The 17,748-nt window shown below is 39.1% G+C and overlaps 1 protein-coding gene and 1 pseudogene across 5 annotated transcripts in view; one reads left to right on the top strand and one right to left on the bottom strand.

The window, feature by feature from the left end:
* The window catches only part of METTL25 (methyltransferase like 25), a gene marked incomplete at both ends in the record, with an annotated part of 125,426 nt that extends 107,716 nt beyond the window's left edge, over window positions 1-17,710 (bottom strand). For 2 of the 4 annotated variants that reach the window (XR_014297439.1, XM_082666125.1), the window contains one exon: window positions 17,431-17,686. Coding sequence is in view for 2 of the 4 variants with exons in the window: in XM_082666125.1 (XP_082522251.1) it covers window positions 17,431-17,686 (256 nt within the window). Of the gene's footprint in view, window positions 1-15,672; window positions 15,870-17,430 lie in introns of those variants that run through there. The other 2 variants (XM_082666127.1, XM_082666126.1) reach the window with 2 other exon arrangements.
* On the top strand, window positions 14,273-15,156 carry LOC309829294 (LIM domain-binding protein 2-like; annotated as a pseudogene). Its single transcript has 2 exons — window positions 14,273-14,777; window positions 14,920-15,156. The product of its transcript is annotated as an LIM domain-binding protein 2-like (transcript).
* Window positions 17,711-17,748: the final 38 nt, after the last annotated feature.

Here is a 17,748-nt window from a genome sequence, read left to right as displayed (position 1 = left end):
GATATGTATTAGTAGTTCAAAGAACTCCAAAGTTACCTATGAAATTATAAAAACCTACTTAAACACAAAAAACAATGATGCTCCCTGGCAAAAATTAAAAGAAAATTGAAGAAGGCTTGCAGAATGCTAAATAACTAAAAACTACATGTTTAAGACAGTACCTTTTGAAAGCTAATATCTATTAAGTTGATGGTAGTAATGTTTACCAAATTAATTAACTAGAAAATCAGCAGAGATGTATAACTTCCATTTCTGAATCTATTAAATAGAAATTTAAACTACAAGATTACTATAGTGCGCTTATTTAAGATACATTTTGTGTATTATATAAAGTTCTTTCGACATTTTACAAACTGAATTTACTAATGCAGCCAAAAAGTAATAAAATCCACATCAAAATATTTAGGCATGATACAGAGGGGAAAACTCAGTCAACTGTTAAGTGAGCCTCTCAGGTTTAAGGGCAGTCTCAACATCCCCAAGTTCCAGGGCAGCAATTTCTTAGCATGTGATAGAATAAGAGTAGTAAATTTCAAAGTGCAGAGGGGCTATTATAGTAGTCAGTTATTGGACAGTGCTGCCAACAGAAAGAAATGTGATGTTTCTGTTGGAAAAGTAAAGCTTCAAATCAATTTAACTATCCTACTAAAAATATTTGAAAAAATTCCAATCCAAGCCAAATTAATGTTGTTAATTTGCTTTTAATTATAGGCCTCCTAGTAATTTCAGAAATTTGGAGATCTAAACTGCAAAGATATTAAATTTTTAACAATGTTTCCTTTTATAAAAAGGATAGTGTTCTGATTCAGTCCATTGGTTTATGTCACTTAACGCTACACCAGTTTATTCAGATAGTCTAGAACTCTGTGAAAAAAATCTTTTTGAATTATGAAAATATAGCTTTTGTAACTTTGTTTTCAAATGATCCAGCCTATAACCTCCATTACTTGCGATTTTTAGAGATTCAGAGACATGAGAGGTGTCAATGATCTTGTCTTTACTTCTATTTCTGAAACAGTATGTGAGGAAAGTTCCGTGGTGACGGTAATAGTATCTGTAGTACTCATAGTGCATTCCCAGAGACTTGCACACTGAGTTTGGGTTTGGCAACTAGCAAAATAAAAACCACAGTGTTACCCAACTTATTACTTAAATTCTTAATTAGTTAAATTTTTTACCCAGGGAAAGCTTCATTTTTAAATTTGATACCCATTGCACCTGCATATTCTGCGGTTTGATTGTTTTGCCAATATCTCCCTCTACTGGAAGTACTTGTTCTGCTTTATTACATGCTCTGTCTTTATTTACTCTTATTTTTTGTACACCCACAGAAGTTTCTTACAAGATAGGTTATTTGGGCATGAGGGAGCAAAGACACCAGAGAGGCAAGGGAGAAGTTAATTCTATTAAATATGATATCAGTATATCCCTATCCTTTTTTTTTTTTACAGCAGAGATCAATATACAAGGAAAGGTAGAAAGGTTATACATACACATGTTGGATTATGAAAATTTCAAGATAGAGAAATGAATAATAATGTTTCAAAGCTAAAAATTAAATAGAAACAATCAATGAATATATAATATTGACATTTAAAATAAAAAAATTTCAAAACTAAATGTCTGGTATTTTACTTGAATATTATCTAGCACTTTACGGAAGACAGAGTACTGTTAGGATTCACAATTATCTCACCACTATTATTGCTAACATTTATTGCACATATACTATGGGCCAGGCACTGTGCCAAACAGTTGACATTTAATGGAACGAACTTATAAGCTAGTTACATCGTGCTCATATCCCCACTTACAGAGGAAGAAACCAAAACTTAGAGAGGCTGCAATTTAGCCAGGTTCGCACAAACACTAAGTAGCAAGGCATGTGAACCAAGGCTGTGGGCAGACCTTGTTCTTAATTCCCACATTCGATCAACATGCCACTGCAGTGAGTAACAAATGAAATCAGGAAAGACAGCAGTTAAAAAAGTGCTAGGCAGACTGACTGTCAGAATCACGTCTAACAAGAATTCCCTCTGGCAGAGATCAATACATGGTAATATCTTTAAGACAGTTTCAAACTCATTTATCTTAATTCTTTCACTTCCCTCACTCCCCTCAACACCTCCCTCTTTACCAGAAGTGATTTTAAGATTTCATGAAGTAAAAAGAGTAATTTCTACATTTAAAACAACTGATAAGTCTCTGAAAAGAAAATTAAAAGTTTTTATGATAAGATGTTGTTGTAGTTATCTACTTCTAGAAACAAAGTATCCCTACTGCTTCATGCCCAGTTGTAAGGCAATAATACCTTGCATATACCAGGTATTCAGTAAGTAGGGAATCAATGAAGGGATGAACGAAAGCAATTCCTCAATACATTTTCTACTGTAGCATCACCAGATACACTGAGAGAAACAAATTCTAAGATTCTGGGGTAGTAGTTTTCACTGAGGCCACTACAGGGACTTCAACAGTACTTCTGAGCCTGTTAGAAGAGCATAAAACCTCATCTCAGCCCTAATGTTTACAATCACAAGGTGAGACAAAAGTGATTTAAAACATTTAGAATGTGATATAAAATACAATTATGTGCTAAATTCTGACGTTTAACTGTGTTACAGGGGTTAGGGCAAAGGTCACTACTGTTATTATCACACACCCTAAAAATGTCCTATGGTCCAGAATTTCAAGAAGTCAACAGTGCCCTCTTAATAACAATCTTCACAAGGACATAGAAATGTTATGGACTCACTTTTACATGTCCTACAGATGTCTCCAATTCAAAAAGCCCAAAACTGAACTGTAAGTTCTCAAGCTCAACAAACCTTTCCCTTTTCCTATTTACTATCCTGTTTAATAGTGTCATCAGTCACTCAGTGCCGAAGTTAAAAGTCTACATTATCTTAAATGCTCCTTGTACCCTCAATGCACATATCCAGTCACCCATTAAACCTAATGTAAAAATGTCTTTCATTTGGGACCCCCCCCCCCGCCATCACCGCCGCGGTTTAAACTCTATTAGTACCACCAGTGTTACTGCAGTAGTGATTTTTTTCCTTATCAATAGAACTCCCATAGCAGAATGCTCAGTAAGTGCTGGTTGAGCTGAATTGAACATGTTTTCTAAAATGGAAATCTACTTATATTCAATGCAAGTTTAATTATACAGTTTAAGGTTTTGGCTTCTACCAACAGTTGACTTTAGGCTTCAATCTTTTATACTTGTTTAGTAGACTTCAGTCAAAAGTTAAAGCTGTCTTGCTGAACTATGAAAATTATATATAGGATATATTAAATTTTATGAATGTTTAAGTATATCCATAACCCTATAATCTATTTAAGGAAGAAACAGAATATATACTGTTGCTTTTTAAAATAAGTCAATTTATATTACTCCATTATATGCTAGGAAACTTTTTGCATAAGCTCCAACATAATTTATGGCTGCATATGAATGTTATCTCAACATGTAAACCATGCTCTTAGAAAGAATGATATAATTAACAAAAATTGATATGCATATCCTTATTGTGCCAATATTAACATTACACTGAATGTTCCATTACACGGAACCATTTCAAAAGCACTTTCACATTAACTAAGTTTTTATAGAAATCAAATTAAATATAAAAACAGGAAAATCTAACCACAGTACTACTACTCTAACAAACCCTTTTCATAGTTTAATTTGAAGGAAAATAAAAATATCATACAAAGAAACAGAAGTTTAGAAAATTGATTTGGTATATAAAAAATAAACTTGTTAAAAAATAAACAATTCTGGGATGCCTACGATGTGCAAGGTAATAACTGAACCTGATAAAGCTAATTTGTTAACAACTCATGATTCATCTACGGGATACAGTGTCTTATCACTTACAAGGCATGTGGGCCACGAATGTTCAGTGTGGATTCCAGAGGGCTCAGCAATTCCCAGTTAGAATTCTTTTGAGATGCCACATGGGATGCGCTTACTCAGGTCTTTGCACTTGTTTTTTCCTCTGTCTGATACCATCTTCTCTCAGATAGTTTCATGGTTCTGTCTCTCACTTCCTTTAGGTCTTTAATCAAATGTCACCATTTCAGTGAAAACTTCTCTGACAACCCTATTTAAAACTGCAACCTCACTCAACTCTCATTCCTCACTGATCCTGTATCAATGTTTTATAGCACTTATCACCATCTGACATAGTAAGTAACATGCAAGAGGACATATTTTTGTTTACTGCTGTATCCTGAGAACCTAGAATGATGCTTGTCATAGCACATACTCAATGAATGAATGGGTAAATGAATGAGCAAGAACTAGGTCTGAATTCTGGTTCTCAGACTGCCTCTCCCTCTGTGGCCATGAGCAATCTATTTATCTGCTCTAAGACTTGATATCTTCATCTATTAAATGGGGGCAAATATCTCCTTTATAGTATTTTAAGGAGTACACATATATATGCACATAGGCATATATTTAAATATGTACATATACATATATACATGTATTTAATTACACACACACCCGCACACACACACACACCATCCTAAAACAGTGCCTAGAATATAGTAGGCAACTCCCAAAGCACAAAGTCCGAATTAAGTAACTGAGTGTCCTAACACAGCACTTGGGACTTTGTTGGAAGAATGTGGGGCAGAAAATACTCAAATATTTAGGCCCAGAATACCATATAGGCTACTAGAGAAGAACTTGAAACAATGATCAATACAAACATTCAGTTTCTAAACACGGGGTCTGCTGGGAGAAAGGAAGTTTGGGCTCTGGAAGTTGGATGCAAGCCCTCCATTGTTAGAATGAAAGCATGACTAGGGACAGGTAAGCTGCAACTTGAGACACAACGTGCAAGTCCAACAGCCAGCACTGGGTTCTACAGTGTAAGTAGGTTGAAAGCAAGAATTTCTCAGTGTTTGGGAGTCCAGTGGTTAGCAGTGGACACCATGTCCTAGAATCAGCTTGAAAGCTCAAGGGAGAAATTTTATTACCAATGATATTTCTTACTAAATTTGAAGTGAAATTCAGTAGATAGATTATAATCCTGACCATGCCTTAAAGACTAATATAGTTTCAAGTCTGCTTTACTATAGTGTTTTAATTTCCTACAACAGAAGTCTCTATTTTCAGAAAATAACCAAAACCAAGAGATAGATTACTAGAAATTCCACAACTTCAAACTCCATTTAAAATTAGAAGCACTGAAGAATTAAATATCTGTAAACATTTTCTGAAAAATAAATTTTTTAAAAATCAATTTAATAAACCAAATATGATTTTGTTAGCAAAATACAAAATAAATTTTAGATTCTAAAACTTTAAAAATTGCTTTATAATTGTAAAGAATAAAAACGAACCTATTTCAGAGCAGTAAGTGCTATGAAATCAATCTCTTTGTTCTTCTCGTTCCCACCTCAGAGATCTCATTTCCTATTTTCGCTGCCATTTTCTGAACACCACGGCAGGCTTCACTGCCCCACAGTGCCTCAAGGATGGCAGTATCTTAGTAACTAACGCTGCCATTGATCTCTTACTGAGAAGACCAGTATTTCCTTTCTATACACACATTGACTTGGGCCTAGACTTCCAGGCTTTCAAGAATAAAAAAAGACTTTACAGTTTGTTTATTATTGAGGCAGGAAAAATAAAGGACTTTTTGTCCCAGATAAACAGTAATTGTAAGTAAAATTAAATTACTAATAAGGGATTTTGAGAGAGTAAAATTAAGTCACACCTGTCTCTTAAAATTGTACTTCTTTCCATTGTACATTTCATTAACTTGAGTTTAATTTCATCTGCTATTCTTATTCTAAACTCCATTACTTACATTTCAACATTAACACAAAATAGATGTGTGTCTATTCTACTCAACTGAATTCAGTTATAATCATGTGCCAAGTAAAAGGAACCTGCAAGAGGAATTTGCATTAAATATACACCTTCTCTAATTCCTACCATACCTCCAGCAGATCTTGCTCCGATCTTGCTCTTTACTTGTTTAATTTTTGTAAATGATGTGTATAATTCATAAAAACCAGATCAATTTTATTCTTTAGGGACCATTATTTAAGGTGACTGCAATAGAGAAAAAACAAATAAAATGCCCACCTAAACCTTACATTCGCCACTCTGATTTTAATGATCAAGAAAGAGGGAAGAATTCATTTTCAGTAATTGTTATTGGTATTGCCTAAAGATACCAGTCTAATACTCTGCAGCTATATCGGAAATGCAGTTCCCCTCACAAGGGAAGTTTCAGAACTTCATAAAGATTAGTTAAAGAAATGTTTGAAAATATATATCATAATAAGGAACAAAAAGCGACGAGAAAAAGAAGAATGAGTACAAGTGCTGGTCTAAAGCAAGATGAAGTCAAAGAGCTTTGTAATACTAATAATGCTTTCAACCAGCGGTTTTTATCCTGAGGTCTAAGAGCTAAAGAAGCTTATGAATCACCGAAAGCTATCTGTAAAGTTTTACATCTATGTGTGAGCATATATGCCTCTTTTTAAGGAAGAGGTATGACAGTGTTCATTTGAATTAGCCTTTTAATGGGATTTGTGACCTAAGAGATTAAGAATCACTATCTTTTACTCTTCCTCAACTTTTACTTTACCCAATGTTAATATTATAACAGACAATTCAACTAAGTATTTTTTCTCTGGCTTCTAGAGATCATTTTAAATATTTAAAACAACGTAAAGTTATTCTTTTATTCATTGGTAGATAGCTATTAATTCTTAATATAAATTTCATAGTTTTAAAATTAATCTAACTTTGAAAAGATAACACTTTTCTCTCCAGTATTTTTAGTACTAAACAGATCCTCTCTTATTGTTGATGGTCTAAGTTACTAGTCTGAGTTTTTTAGATAATGCCCGTCTAACAAAAATAAATAAATAATTTAAAGTACCAAGCAACATAAAAGTGAATATCTAAACAAACAGAAAACACATTTATTCTGATTGGCTAAATATAAGCATAATTTAAGTAGAATGAGGGAAAAAATTGCCATAGATAAGAGGAATCTTCATGAACTTTGTTTTACTAAACTTCTTAATAATTGAATGATATGGGGGAAATCAGAAGTTGGGGGGGTAACCATTAAAAACTAGAATATAAATTCAAGTTCTAAATGGCCCTACCTAAAAGGAACAATCGGAAAGCACTTTATATATATCAAATAAATAAAATATGATGACAAATTATCCTGAGTTCCCAAAGATCTGTTTGCATTTTTGTCACCCTTACCCATAATTACAGTAGCAACCCAGGAACTGGGCTGACAGTTGCCACTATCTTTTTGTTGTATGAAATTATTTCCACACTTGAAGTCTGCTAAAAAGACCCAGAAAAATATAAAAAGGGAAAATAGAGTTCAGGAAAATACATATGGAAAGTGAAAGGATAAAAGTTAAATACGACAGAGTAAAACAGACGACACTAATTATTTCTCTGTTGTTCTCACTTTCTATTTCCAACATGCTTTCTGGCTTCATGTGTTTCAAATTAAATGTGAGCACAATTTCAATGCACCATAATCACCACCATCACCACCACCAAGAAAAAAATACTTAGAATGGCCAAGAAGCAATTTAATTTATTGAGGTGCAATAAAAATACTTTAAGAGAAACCGCAACAAAATAATCTATCATAGGCAAAAACTTCCTGTGTTGTTCAATTAAAATGACAGTAAATTAATTATGCAGATGCTCACCAAAAGGAACCAATTCTAAACATTTATTCAGCACCCAATCCTGGTAAGGATCATGTAAGTTACGATAACAAGAAACAGGAGAAGTAGCATATGGGCCTCAAGAAGCTGAAAGAAGAGAGTCAAGAGAGGCCCTGGAGGCTTTGAAAGAGTCTTAGAGCAGCCCTGGGCTTTGGCAAAGTCACAGAGGATGGCTTTGCAGGCACAGAAACCTGGATTTCCTGAGAGCTGAATAGGTTTTCCACAACTGATTCTAAGCAAAGTTACAAGAAACTGACTTTATAAACTTATTACTTTACATTGAGATAACCCATATCACTCATTTGATGAGACACTGTCTCCTAATTTTAGAATTACAACTAGAACAAATAAAGCCAGATATTCTTAAAGAAAATTTTAATCAAGCTGGGTAGCTGTTTGAGTGGCCTGTGTAGTCATGATCTATGTTGGTTTCATAAAGTATTTTGGCTATCCTAACTCAGAATCTCTTCTGTTTTGCCTTTTGGAAGATTTTTCTATACTTATGAAGACCAATTAACTCCTGAAGACCAAAAGATAATTCACTTGAGAATGTTACAGATTTATATATGTAGTCATTACTTCCTAAGGACACAGCCTAGGTCCCTTGAAGTGGGGAAAACAAAATCTTAATCCTTGACAGGAGATATAGGAGACTGTTCGTTTTATCAGTATTTAGAAGCTATCACTACTGGCTTTTTTCTGCAGATGGTTAATCTCACCCATATATGTGATAAACTTTCAGAAATTTTAGCCTGAAATGATGCCTGCCTTGATTTTATCTCCAGATTCTCATGGTATCTTTCTGTAATTTTCAATGTACTGAATGAAGTACTGCATTTTCACACAGGAAAAGAATAGCAAATTAAGTTAAAAAACCTATGAGTTGGATCAAGTCATACAAAAACAATGATGACAAACATAATATGGACAGAAACCACACCATAGCTATCTAGTTCAGTACCATATTTCCATGGGTACCTTCAATAACATTCTTTATAGATCTATGCTTCACTTCGATCTTCAAGAATAATTTACTCATCTATATGGCAGAAACTGTTCAATGTGCTAAGAACACAAAACTGAAAAAGGCAAACACTGTACTTCTGTTTTTAGAGAGTTTATAATCTAGCTGCAGATAGGGACAAGCCAGTGGACGATGACAACAGGATGACCTGTGTTGATATGGGAGAGTATATGGGGTGTTATAGGAGCACATACATTTCCAGAAGTTCCTGACAATTTATTTTTTCCAAGGAAAGAAAGACCTAATTACACCATCACCACCAACATCATCATTACCACAACCCTCATCATTTATTAGCCACAACTTATTGAATCCATGCTATATTCCCAGTTCTATGTTAGGAGCCACATTACATCATTTTTCAGCTTTACTACAACTTTGTAAGATAGGTAATACACTTGTGAAAAAGGAAAAAAATAACAACAGTAACAATCAGCTGTGACAGAGAGATAGCAGCTTATAGCTGGGGGGGAGCTGGCGCTGGCACACAGACCACACTCTTCCCTATTAAACATGAAAGCGTTTACAGTAGTACACCAATATCAGACCAAGTCTGTGACCATGCGAAGTCCACAACCATGACTGAGCACAGACAAAAACAGGAACATCGTGCAAACACAACGGCCTTCATGAAAGGAGCCCCACAGAGGCTCACATGGTGAGAAACTGAGGCCCTGTGCCAACAGGCAGCACCAACTACCCCCCTATGTGAGTGAGACATTGTGGGGGCAAGTTCCCCAACCTCAACCAACTTCAGCAACTGCAGCCCCACCAGCAAGTGGACTGTGAAACCGTGAGACCCTAAGCCAGGTCCATCCGTTAATGTGTTCCCGAATTCCTACCCCACAGAAACTGTGTGAGAGCGTGTCATCAGCAACAGGTCGTGTGTAACGATATAATTGTCAATGAGTGTGTACGCTTCCAATGAAAACAATTATAAGGGAGGTCGTATAATTAATATTAATACTGTGTTTCCCTTTAATTCTTAGGCTGTTTTCTTCTATTTCTTTGAACATATTTATGATAGCCACTTAAATCCAACATCTGAGCCCAATCAGGATCGGCTCCTATTAACTCATTTTCTCCCCCCTTGGGTCACACTTTCTTTTAATTCTCTGAACACAGCTACTTAAATCCAGCATCAGGGCTCACTTGGAATCAGTTTCCTGAGTATGAGTCATACTTTCCTGTTTCTTTGCACATCTAGTAGTTTTTGGTTGAAAAGCAGAATTGTGGATAATTTATTGTAGTGGATCTATTTTGTTTTTCTAAGGATTTTGTTGTTGTTATTCTACTAAGAAGTGAACTTGCTTGGACTCAGACTGAAATCTATCTCCCCCTCAGCGAGCAGCAGCTGGTGTCTCTGCTCAGTTGCTGATTAGCCTGCCCCCTGAGGGTATCCCTGAGCCTGTGTAGTTCAGCAGGCAGATGAAGATTTGGGTGGATTTGATAGTCAGATTGGGGGGCTCATCCTCTCTGTGGTTACATTTGTTTCCAACGCTCCCCAGCCTAAATTTCCAGTTACTCTGCCAGCCCTGAATTCTGCCCATTGATACAGAAATTCAATCAGGCTTTTGATTTTTGCCACCCAAGCTGTATACACAGCTTGGGGAATATACTCTGTCAAAGGTGCAGCAAGTCTGCACATCTTGCCAGGAGCTCTGTCTTTCAAGGGTTCACGATCCCCCTAGTTTCGTCAGTGTTTTTGCTGGATTCTCTTAGTCTCCCGTGCCCGCATGTGCACGTGTGTGTGTGTTTGGGAGGGGGTGTGTGTCTATACTTCATCCAGGGTTTTAGCCAGAGTTTATACTCACATCTTAGATCTCAGCCCTTCTGTGGCCCTCCTTCCAGAATGTGCTCCTTAAATTTCCATCTGCTCTCATCTCTGAACTCTGTTGTGGCCATCTTGAGCTGGGAAGAATGTCGTTCCAGATTGCCAGATCTAGGGGGGTTTGGAGCACCCCCAGCAAGAAAGTCATGAGTTCACAGTTCTTCCCAATCAGTAGCAGTTTTCCAACAGCAAACTCAGCTCGTATTTCTGTCCTCCTTTGGTCACCTTCCAGAACCTTCCAACAGTTTTTAATAATCCGGTCAGTGTTTGTCATTGTTACCTGCTGGAGGAACTGCCTGACCTCTTCAAGCAGCCATTACCTGAAGCCCACCCTGGACTATTTTAATAGCCTTATCCTGTCCTCCTGCTTCCACCCTCACCTCCTCCACCCTCACCTTCTCCACAAAGAAGCCGGAGTCATCCCTCTGAGACATAAATCACACAGCATACCCCCTCATGAAGTCCTTGAAGAGCATTCCATTCCACTCAGAGTAAAAGCCAAGCCCTCAGTATGGTTTGCAAGTCCCACATGAAGTTGCCTCAGGCCGCTACTCAAACCTCATCTCTGATCAGTCTCACCTGGATGGCTCTGCTGTGCTCCCAGCACACACAGCATGTTCCCACCTGGTGCCTGCTATTCACCTGGCCCGACACACTCTTCCCTCAGATAGACCATTTTTCACTTTCCCTTCCTGGAAAATGAGTGTGTGTGTGCGCGTGCATATACAGGTTTCTGGGTATCAACCTTCACTAAAACATAGGCTCCGCATACGCAGGGATTTTATTGTGTTCAGTAGCATAACAGTAGGGTCTAGAACAGGGCCTGGTAGGTAGAAGGCACTCAGTAAACATGAGTCAAGTGAATGCGTGGGTTAAGTGCTGCTCTTTGTTAGGCATTCCGCTTAACGCTTACCATGTATTTACTCACATAACTTTCAGACTGCCCCATCAAGTAGGTACTATAATTATTTATCCCAATTTTATGGATGAGGAACTGAGGCACAAAGAGTTGTAGCCCAAGCTAACCAAACGAGTATGTGGTGAGGCCAGGACTTGAACCAGGCAGTCAGTCTGCAAAGCCCATAGCATTAGTCTGTTCAAGATGCCATACAAAATACCACCGGCTGGGTGGCTTATACAACAGAAATCTGTCACAGTCTGGAAACTGGAAGTGCAAAATCAAAGTGCTGGCGGAGCTAGCTGGTTCCCGGTGAAGCCCCCCTCCCTGGCTTGCAGACAACTGCCTTCTCACTGGGTCCTCACATAGTTTTCCTCTGTGTGTACCCTTCTGGTGTTTCTTCCTCTTCTTATTGGATTAGGGCACCACCCTTTTGACCTCTTTTAACCTTAATTACCTCTTTAAAGACTATCTCCAAATATAGTCACGTTGGGGTTTTTGGCTTCGAATTATGAATTTGGGGGGGACACAATTCAAACCACAACACCCATAATTTATGCCCTTAAAATAGTTATTTTCACCATCTTTCCTTTTTAATTGTGGAGAATTAATACTGTTTTCTCTCTAGTTCTTTTTAGATGAACAGAGGAAAAGAAACTTTCAGGACTCTGACCAGGCCAGAATATCACCTGGCAAGAGAAATCTACTGAAATGGCTACACTGAGGATTTTCAGAAAGAACTTGGTCTCATAAAATACCAAATGATTATGCCAAACATATGCTAGTGTACTTTCACACACTGTGCATGTGTAACTCCTCATATCAAGCTGGCAGAAAACCACACTTCTTGTGAGACCCTAATGGAAATCCATTCAGGTCTCCTTGCTGCTCCTTGATCACACCATGCCTGCTCCCACATCAGGGCCTCTGCACTCCCTGTTCTCACTATCTGGAATGCTCTGCCTCCAGATAGCTTCATGACTCCATTTTCTCCTTATTTAGATTTTTTGTCCAGAGTTATTTCCATGAAGTTTTGCTAGGACAACCTATTTACAATTGCAAACATATCTTCCTCCTGCCCATCCCCTTATTTACTCCTCTCTTTGCTACTTGATTCTTCTCTGTGGCACTTTTAAAAAATTATCTCTGTTCCCTCTAGAATGCAAGCAAGGTGAAGATAAGGATTTTTATTTGCTTTATTTACTATTTCTCTAGCTCCTAGAAAAGTACTGGCACACAGCAGACACTAAGCAAATGTTCCCTGAATGAATGAATGAATGAACAAACTTCCCCAAGGTCATAGAGCTGGTAGAATTGGAATCTGTACCCTGACTCAACAGTATAAAAATTAAGTGCTAAATTATCCTTATAGAGAAACTAACAATTCTTTAATAAGATACAAATCTGGTCAAAGAGAAAAAAATACTCTGACACAAACATTAGACTTCATATAGTAATGGAGAAAATGTCCATATTTACATAATCTTTACATAAACAAAAATTAATATTCCTTACAAGCATATATTATAAAAAATTCATTATTTTTAATACTGGAGGTGGCAGACCATTTGTACAATTGAATATCTTGTATATAAAATTCGGCAGGGTCAGAGACATTTCAAAGGTGAATAATCTAGTCTAGATTCCATTATTGTTGAGTTGACACAAAATTGGTTGTGTTTCTCAAAAGATGTATTTTGTTCCTAGCTGAGAGAACAAATAAGTGGCATTATTCATTTATTTGTTCGTCAAATATTTATCAACCACCTACTCTGACCAGGCACCATTCTAGGCACTAAAGATACAACAGTGAACAAAACAATTCTTACATTCTTGAAGGGGAAACAATAAAAACAAAACAAAACATAAGAAATGTATCCATGTCATCAAAATATCAGTTTTGATAATAAATGCCCTTTGTACTTCAATCTTAAATAATCCAGAAAAACCTTTATCACAGTGGTAAAGACCTCAGACTCTGTGGAGTCCAACGACCCAGGCTTGCATCTCCATTACAAGCTGTGCCCCTAGTATATTACCTCCTCAACTGGCAATTTCACAAATGGGGAAAACAGAACCCATCTTGCCAGACTAATGTAAATATTAAAAGGGAAAATATGCAAACAAACAACACACTGCAGGGAAAATAGTAAATATCAATTAATCCTATTATTGTTATTATTAGGATATGTAAACAATCTAATTCTTCCACTGTATGAAGCCTAGGCTAAACCCACATGAAAGTCTTGGGCTTCATATTTAATTAGTTTCTTTTACTCTTTTGGAAGCCAGAATGAGTCATTCATTAACTCATTCAACAAATATTCATTGAGTAATTATGCATGCTAGGTATTTTACTAGGTGCTGGAATACAGCAGGACAGACATGATCTTAAACTCTTTTGGAGTTTAAGTTGCCACGTTATCACAGGTATTAGGCATTATGAGAGTAAACTGAAGAAGTGCCTGGTTGTTTGGCCTGAGGCGACCCAGCACTGGAGCCTACCCGGCTCTTTGGTGGGGCTAACGGCAGACTCTGGGACGGCTCACGCCAAGGAGTACTTCCCAGAACTTCTGCCGCCAGGGTCCTTGTCCCCACGGTGTGCCACAGCCACCCCCTGCCTCCGCAGGAGACCCTCCAACACTAGCAGCTATCGGCAGGACCCTCATCCCCCGTTACTTTAGCACTGTGTTTGTAATACTGACCTGTATTACATTCTCAAACACTCAAAAGAATCCTACCACAGCTCATCCATCATGGTGGACTGAGACAGCGCGCGATGGTCACCCAGCACGGGAAGCCCATGTTTACCAAGATGTGTACAGAAGGTAGACTGACCTTGGAGTTCACCTTTGATGATCTCATGAGAATAAAAACATGGCACTTTACCATTAGACAATACAGAGAGTTAGTCCCAAGAAGCATTCTTGCCACACATGCACAAGATCCTCAAGTCCTGGATCAGCTGTCCAAAAACACCAGGATGGGGCTAACAAATTTCACCGTCAACTACCTCAGGTTGTGTGTAATACTGGAACCAATGCAGGAACTGATGTCCAGACATAAAACTTACAACCTCAGTCCACAAGACTGCCTGAAGACCTGCTTGTTTCAGAAGTGGCGGCGGATGGTGGCGCTGCCAGAACCCACAAGGCAACCGACAACGAAACAGACAAAAAGAAAAAAATTCCACCAGCAGCACCTCCAGCAGCAGCACTGGGAACACTGCCAACAGCACGGGCGGCAAGAAGACGCCAGCTGCCAACCTGAGTCTGTCCAGTCAGGTACCTGGGCTAGGAGCGATCCCGAACTGCAGCCTCAACCCTGGGAGGGATGGAGACCTGTGTCATTCAACAGCAGTGACCCCTTCTGGCCAATTTAAGGAGAAGCATTGAGGGGCCCTGAAGGAGTCACTTCCAGTCCTCCTCAGAGGATATGATGGTGGTAGGAGAGCCAACTCTGATGGGAGGGGAGTTTGGGGATGAGGACAAAAGGCTAATCACTAGATTAGAAAACACACAGTATGATGCAGCCAACGGCATGGACGACGAGGAAGACTTCACCAGTTCACCAGTCCTGGGGAACAGTAGCCCATGGAACAGTAAACCTCCCACCACTCAAGAGACCAAATCAGAAAACCCCCCACCCCAAGCTTCCCAGTAAGATTGACCAGCTCCGGAATCCACTGTCAATAGCCCCTGTGAGTTACAATCACTATTTCAGATCCTTACTCACAGCAGAGAAAGGAAGAGACATTAAAACTTTTCCATGCAAATAACTATTTCTAAACCACAGGGATCTGAGTTTCTTTCTTTCTTTTTTTAATTGAGAGGATCATTCCAAAAAAACTTCCATGACCCCTCCCTGGAGGCCTTCACAGGTAACACAGATACTGGCAGTGATCGTAATTAAAATAAGAGCAAAAGCTAGGCTTCTCCTAGCTCGGTTTTAACCACATTTGTTAATTTCATCCCCCCGCCCCACCCAACCATCCAACAAACGCCATATTGTTAATAAACTCTCAGTGCTCAGGATCTCATTCTATGCCGAACCCAACTACAGATAGACTTTTTAATATTGTAAAATATTTTCTGCTTTTTGACTTGCATCTGAAAGTTACTTGTTTCAGTAAAAAAAGAAAAGGAAAAAATCCACTTTTGGAAAGTAATTTAAATGTACCTTTATCTTCTTTTCCCCCTTCACCTTTTCTTTCATAAGGTAACAGCTAAGAGGGCCCGGCAGGGTAATTTATGGCCGAGCTAATGTCAATTGGTCCTCCATCCTGAGTTGGTTCAATCGAGCCCGAGTGCTGAAACAAGAAAGGTCTTTTTGTCATCAAAGGCACCAAGGCAGATTTTTATGTCAAGAAAGGCACTTGGCCCATTGAGAATGTAGGCGTTTGTAAAATTTCTGTTGATCCAAATATTTTCAAGCCATGTAATCCATTAATTTTGTGGGCAGTTTAATAAATCTGAAACTCTTTTGTGTTTTTCTTGTTGTATCTGAGTTGACTGTTGTTTCTTTTCATAGTATATTTCCTGTATAATATTTTGTAAAGCCCTAACCTGGTTCTTTTATGGGGACTTTTCTTTGGGAGCAATTCCAGTGTATTTATGTGAAACTTTATAAAAAAACTAATTTTCCCATTTGCATATTAATGCGTTCCTCTATACGTGTAAAGACAGTGGCTCCGTGTGTTATAAAACAGCTGGATTTTATGTATGCTTTACTGTTAAGTGTGCCAATAATAAACTGTGTTAACGACCAAAAAAAAAAAAGTGCCTAACTTTCCAACAATAAACATGACTTTAAAGAAACCAGTATTTACCAAGTTCTATCATAGGAAGGCCCCCCAGTGGTGCTTTGCCTTCAGAGAATGCTCAAGTGAATAAAGTTCACCAGCAAGGGCAAGGTTGGGACCGCCTGGAAACAAAGTAGAAGAAATCCCAGGATCCTGCTGGTGTCTTCTCATCATACTACTTCCAAAATGTACTTGCCTTAGTAGAATCTAAGTTTCAGTAGTAGATATTTTATAAACAGTTTTCAAAAGAGATAGCAAATATTCCCGGTCTTCAGTACTACCATCCTAGCCCACCATCGTCTCATCTCTTCCTTGTATTACTGAAATGGCCTTCTAACTGGCCTCTCAGATTTGCCTCACTAGTCTGTTCTTCAAATAACTATCACAGTTATCTTTTCAAATGTAAAGTATATTAAGGCACTATATTGACTAAATTGCCCAAAGCTTTCTCATCCTACTTCAAACCCATCATCCTTCCGAGGCCCAGAGAGCCCCGCGCGATCCGGCTCTGCCTACTTCCCTGGCCGCACCTGCCACTGCCCGGCACCTGGCTTTAGCCACTCAGGCATCTGAACCTCAACCCACCCCGCTCTTTCCTGCCCTGGGCCTCCGCGATTCCGTGGGCCTGAAATCCCTTCCTGCGGCTCACTGCAGCCGGCGCCTTCTCATGCTCATGACCAACCAGGTGAAAGCAGCCTCCTCACACAGTCGCTATCACAGTTGACTGGTTTTATTTTCTTCTCGGCTATAATCACCATTTGAAATGATCTTGATTGTTAGGTGTTGATTTATCTTCTGCTGTGCTCCACATGCAATCTATAAGCACTGTTCCCCTCCAGTTAAGAAAATGTTTAATTACTAAATGAAGAAAGGTCCTAGCAATGTTTCTTGCTCTCTTTAAACTGTGGAAATACACAAGCACCATGGAAGACAGGGGATTCGGGAGGAGTGTCCAGCCCCACGCCTCCAGGAAGCGAAGAAGGGGCTCCGCTCGCTACCAGGCAGCGCATCCCTGCCCCGCCAGTGCCAGTCCCGCCGCGTACCTGTTTCCGCTCGACTTCCGCTACGGTACACCACCCTTCACTGGGCGGGATGTCTCTCCGCCTTCCTGAACGCCCCGCCCACCCTCCATTCACCTGATCCACTCTCGGCTTCCACCTGGAGGCGCGCCTCCGAGGGCTGGGCCTCCGCCTCCGCCGCCGATCTCAGCACCGCCAGCACTGTCTCCGGGGGCAAGTCGACCACTTGCTCCCACACGGACTCTGTGTAGAAGTCCACCGTATGTGCACTGGAAATGGACAGGGCTTCCCTCAGGAACCGCAGCAGCCCCTGCAACTTGGCATGCAACGTGGACAGGTCCTGGGTCACCGGGAGCGGCCCACAAGCCGCCATGACGCCCACCCTCCCGGGCTGTAGGTGGCGCAAACGTGGCCGCAAGGCAAGGGCTCAGTGGA

Source organism: Grampus griseus, assembly GCF_964374135.1.
Source record: "Grampus griseus genome assembly, chromosome: 11".
NCBI lineage: Eukaryota > Metazoa > Chordata > Mammalia > Artiodactyla > Delphinidae > Grampus > Grampus griseus.
The sequence above is the reverse complement of the archived record's forward strand: the minus strand, read 5'-3'. Positions and strand labels throughout refer to the sequence as shown.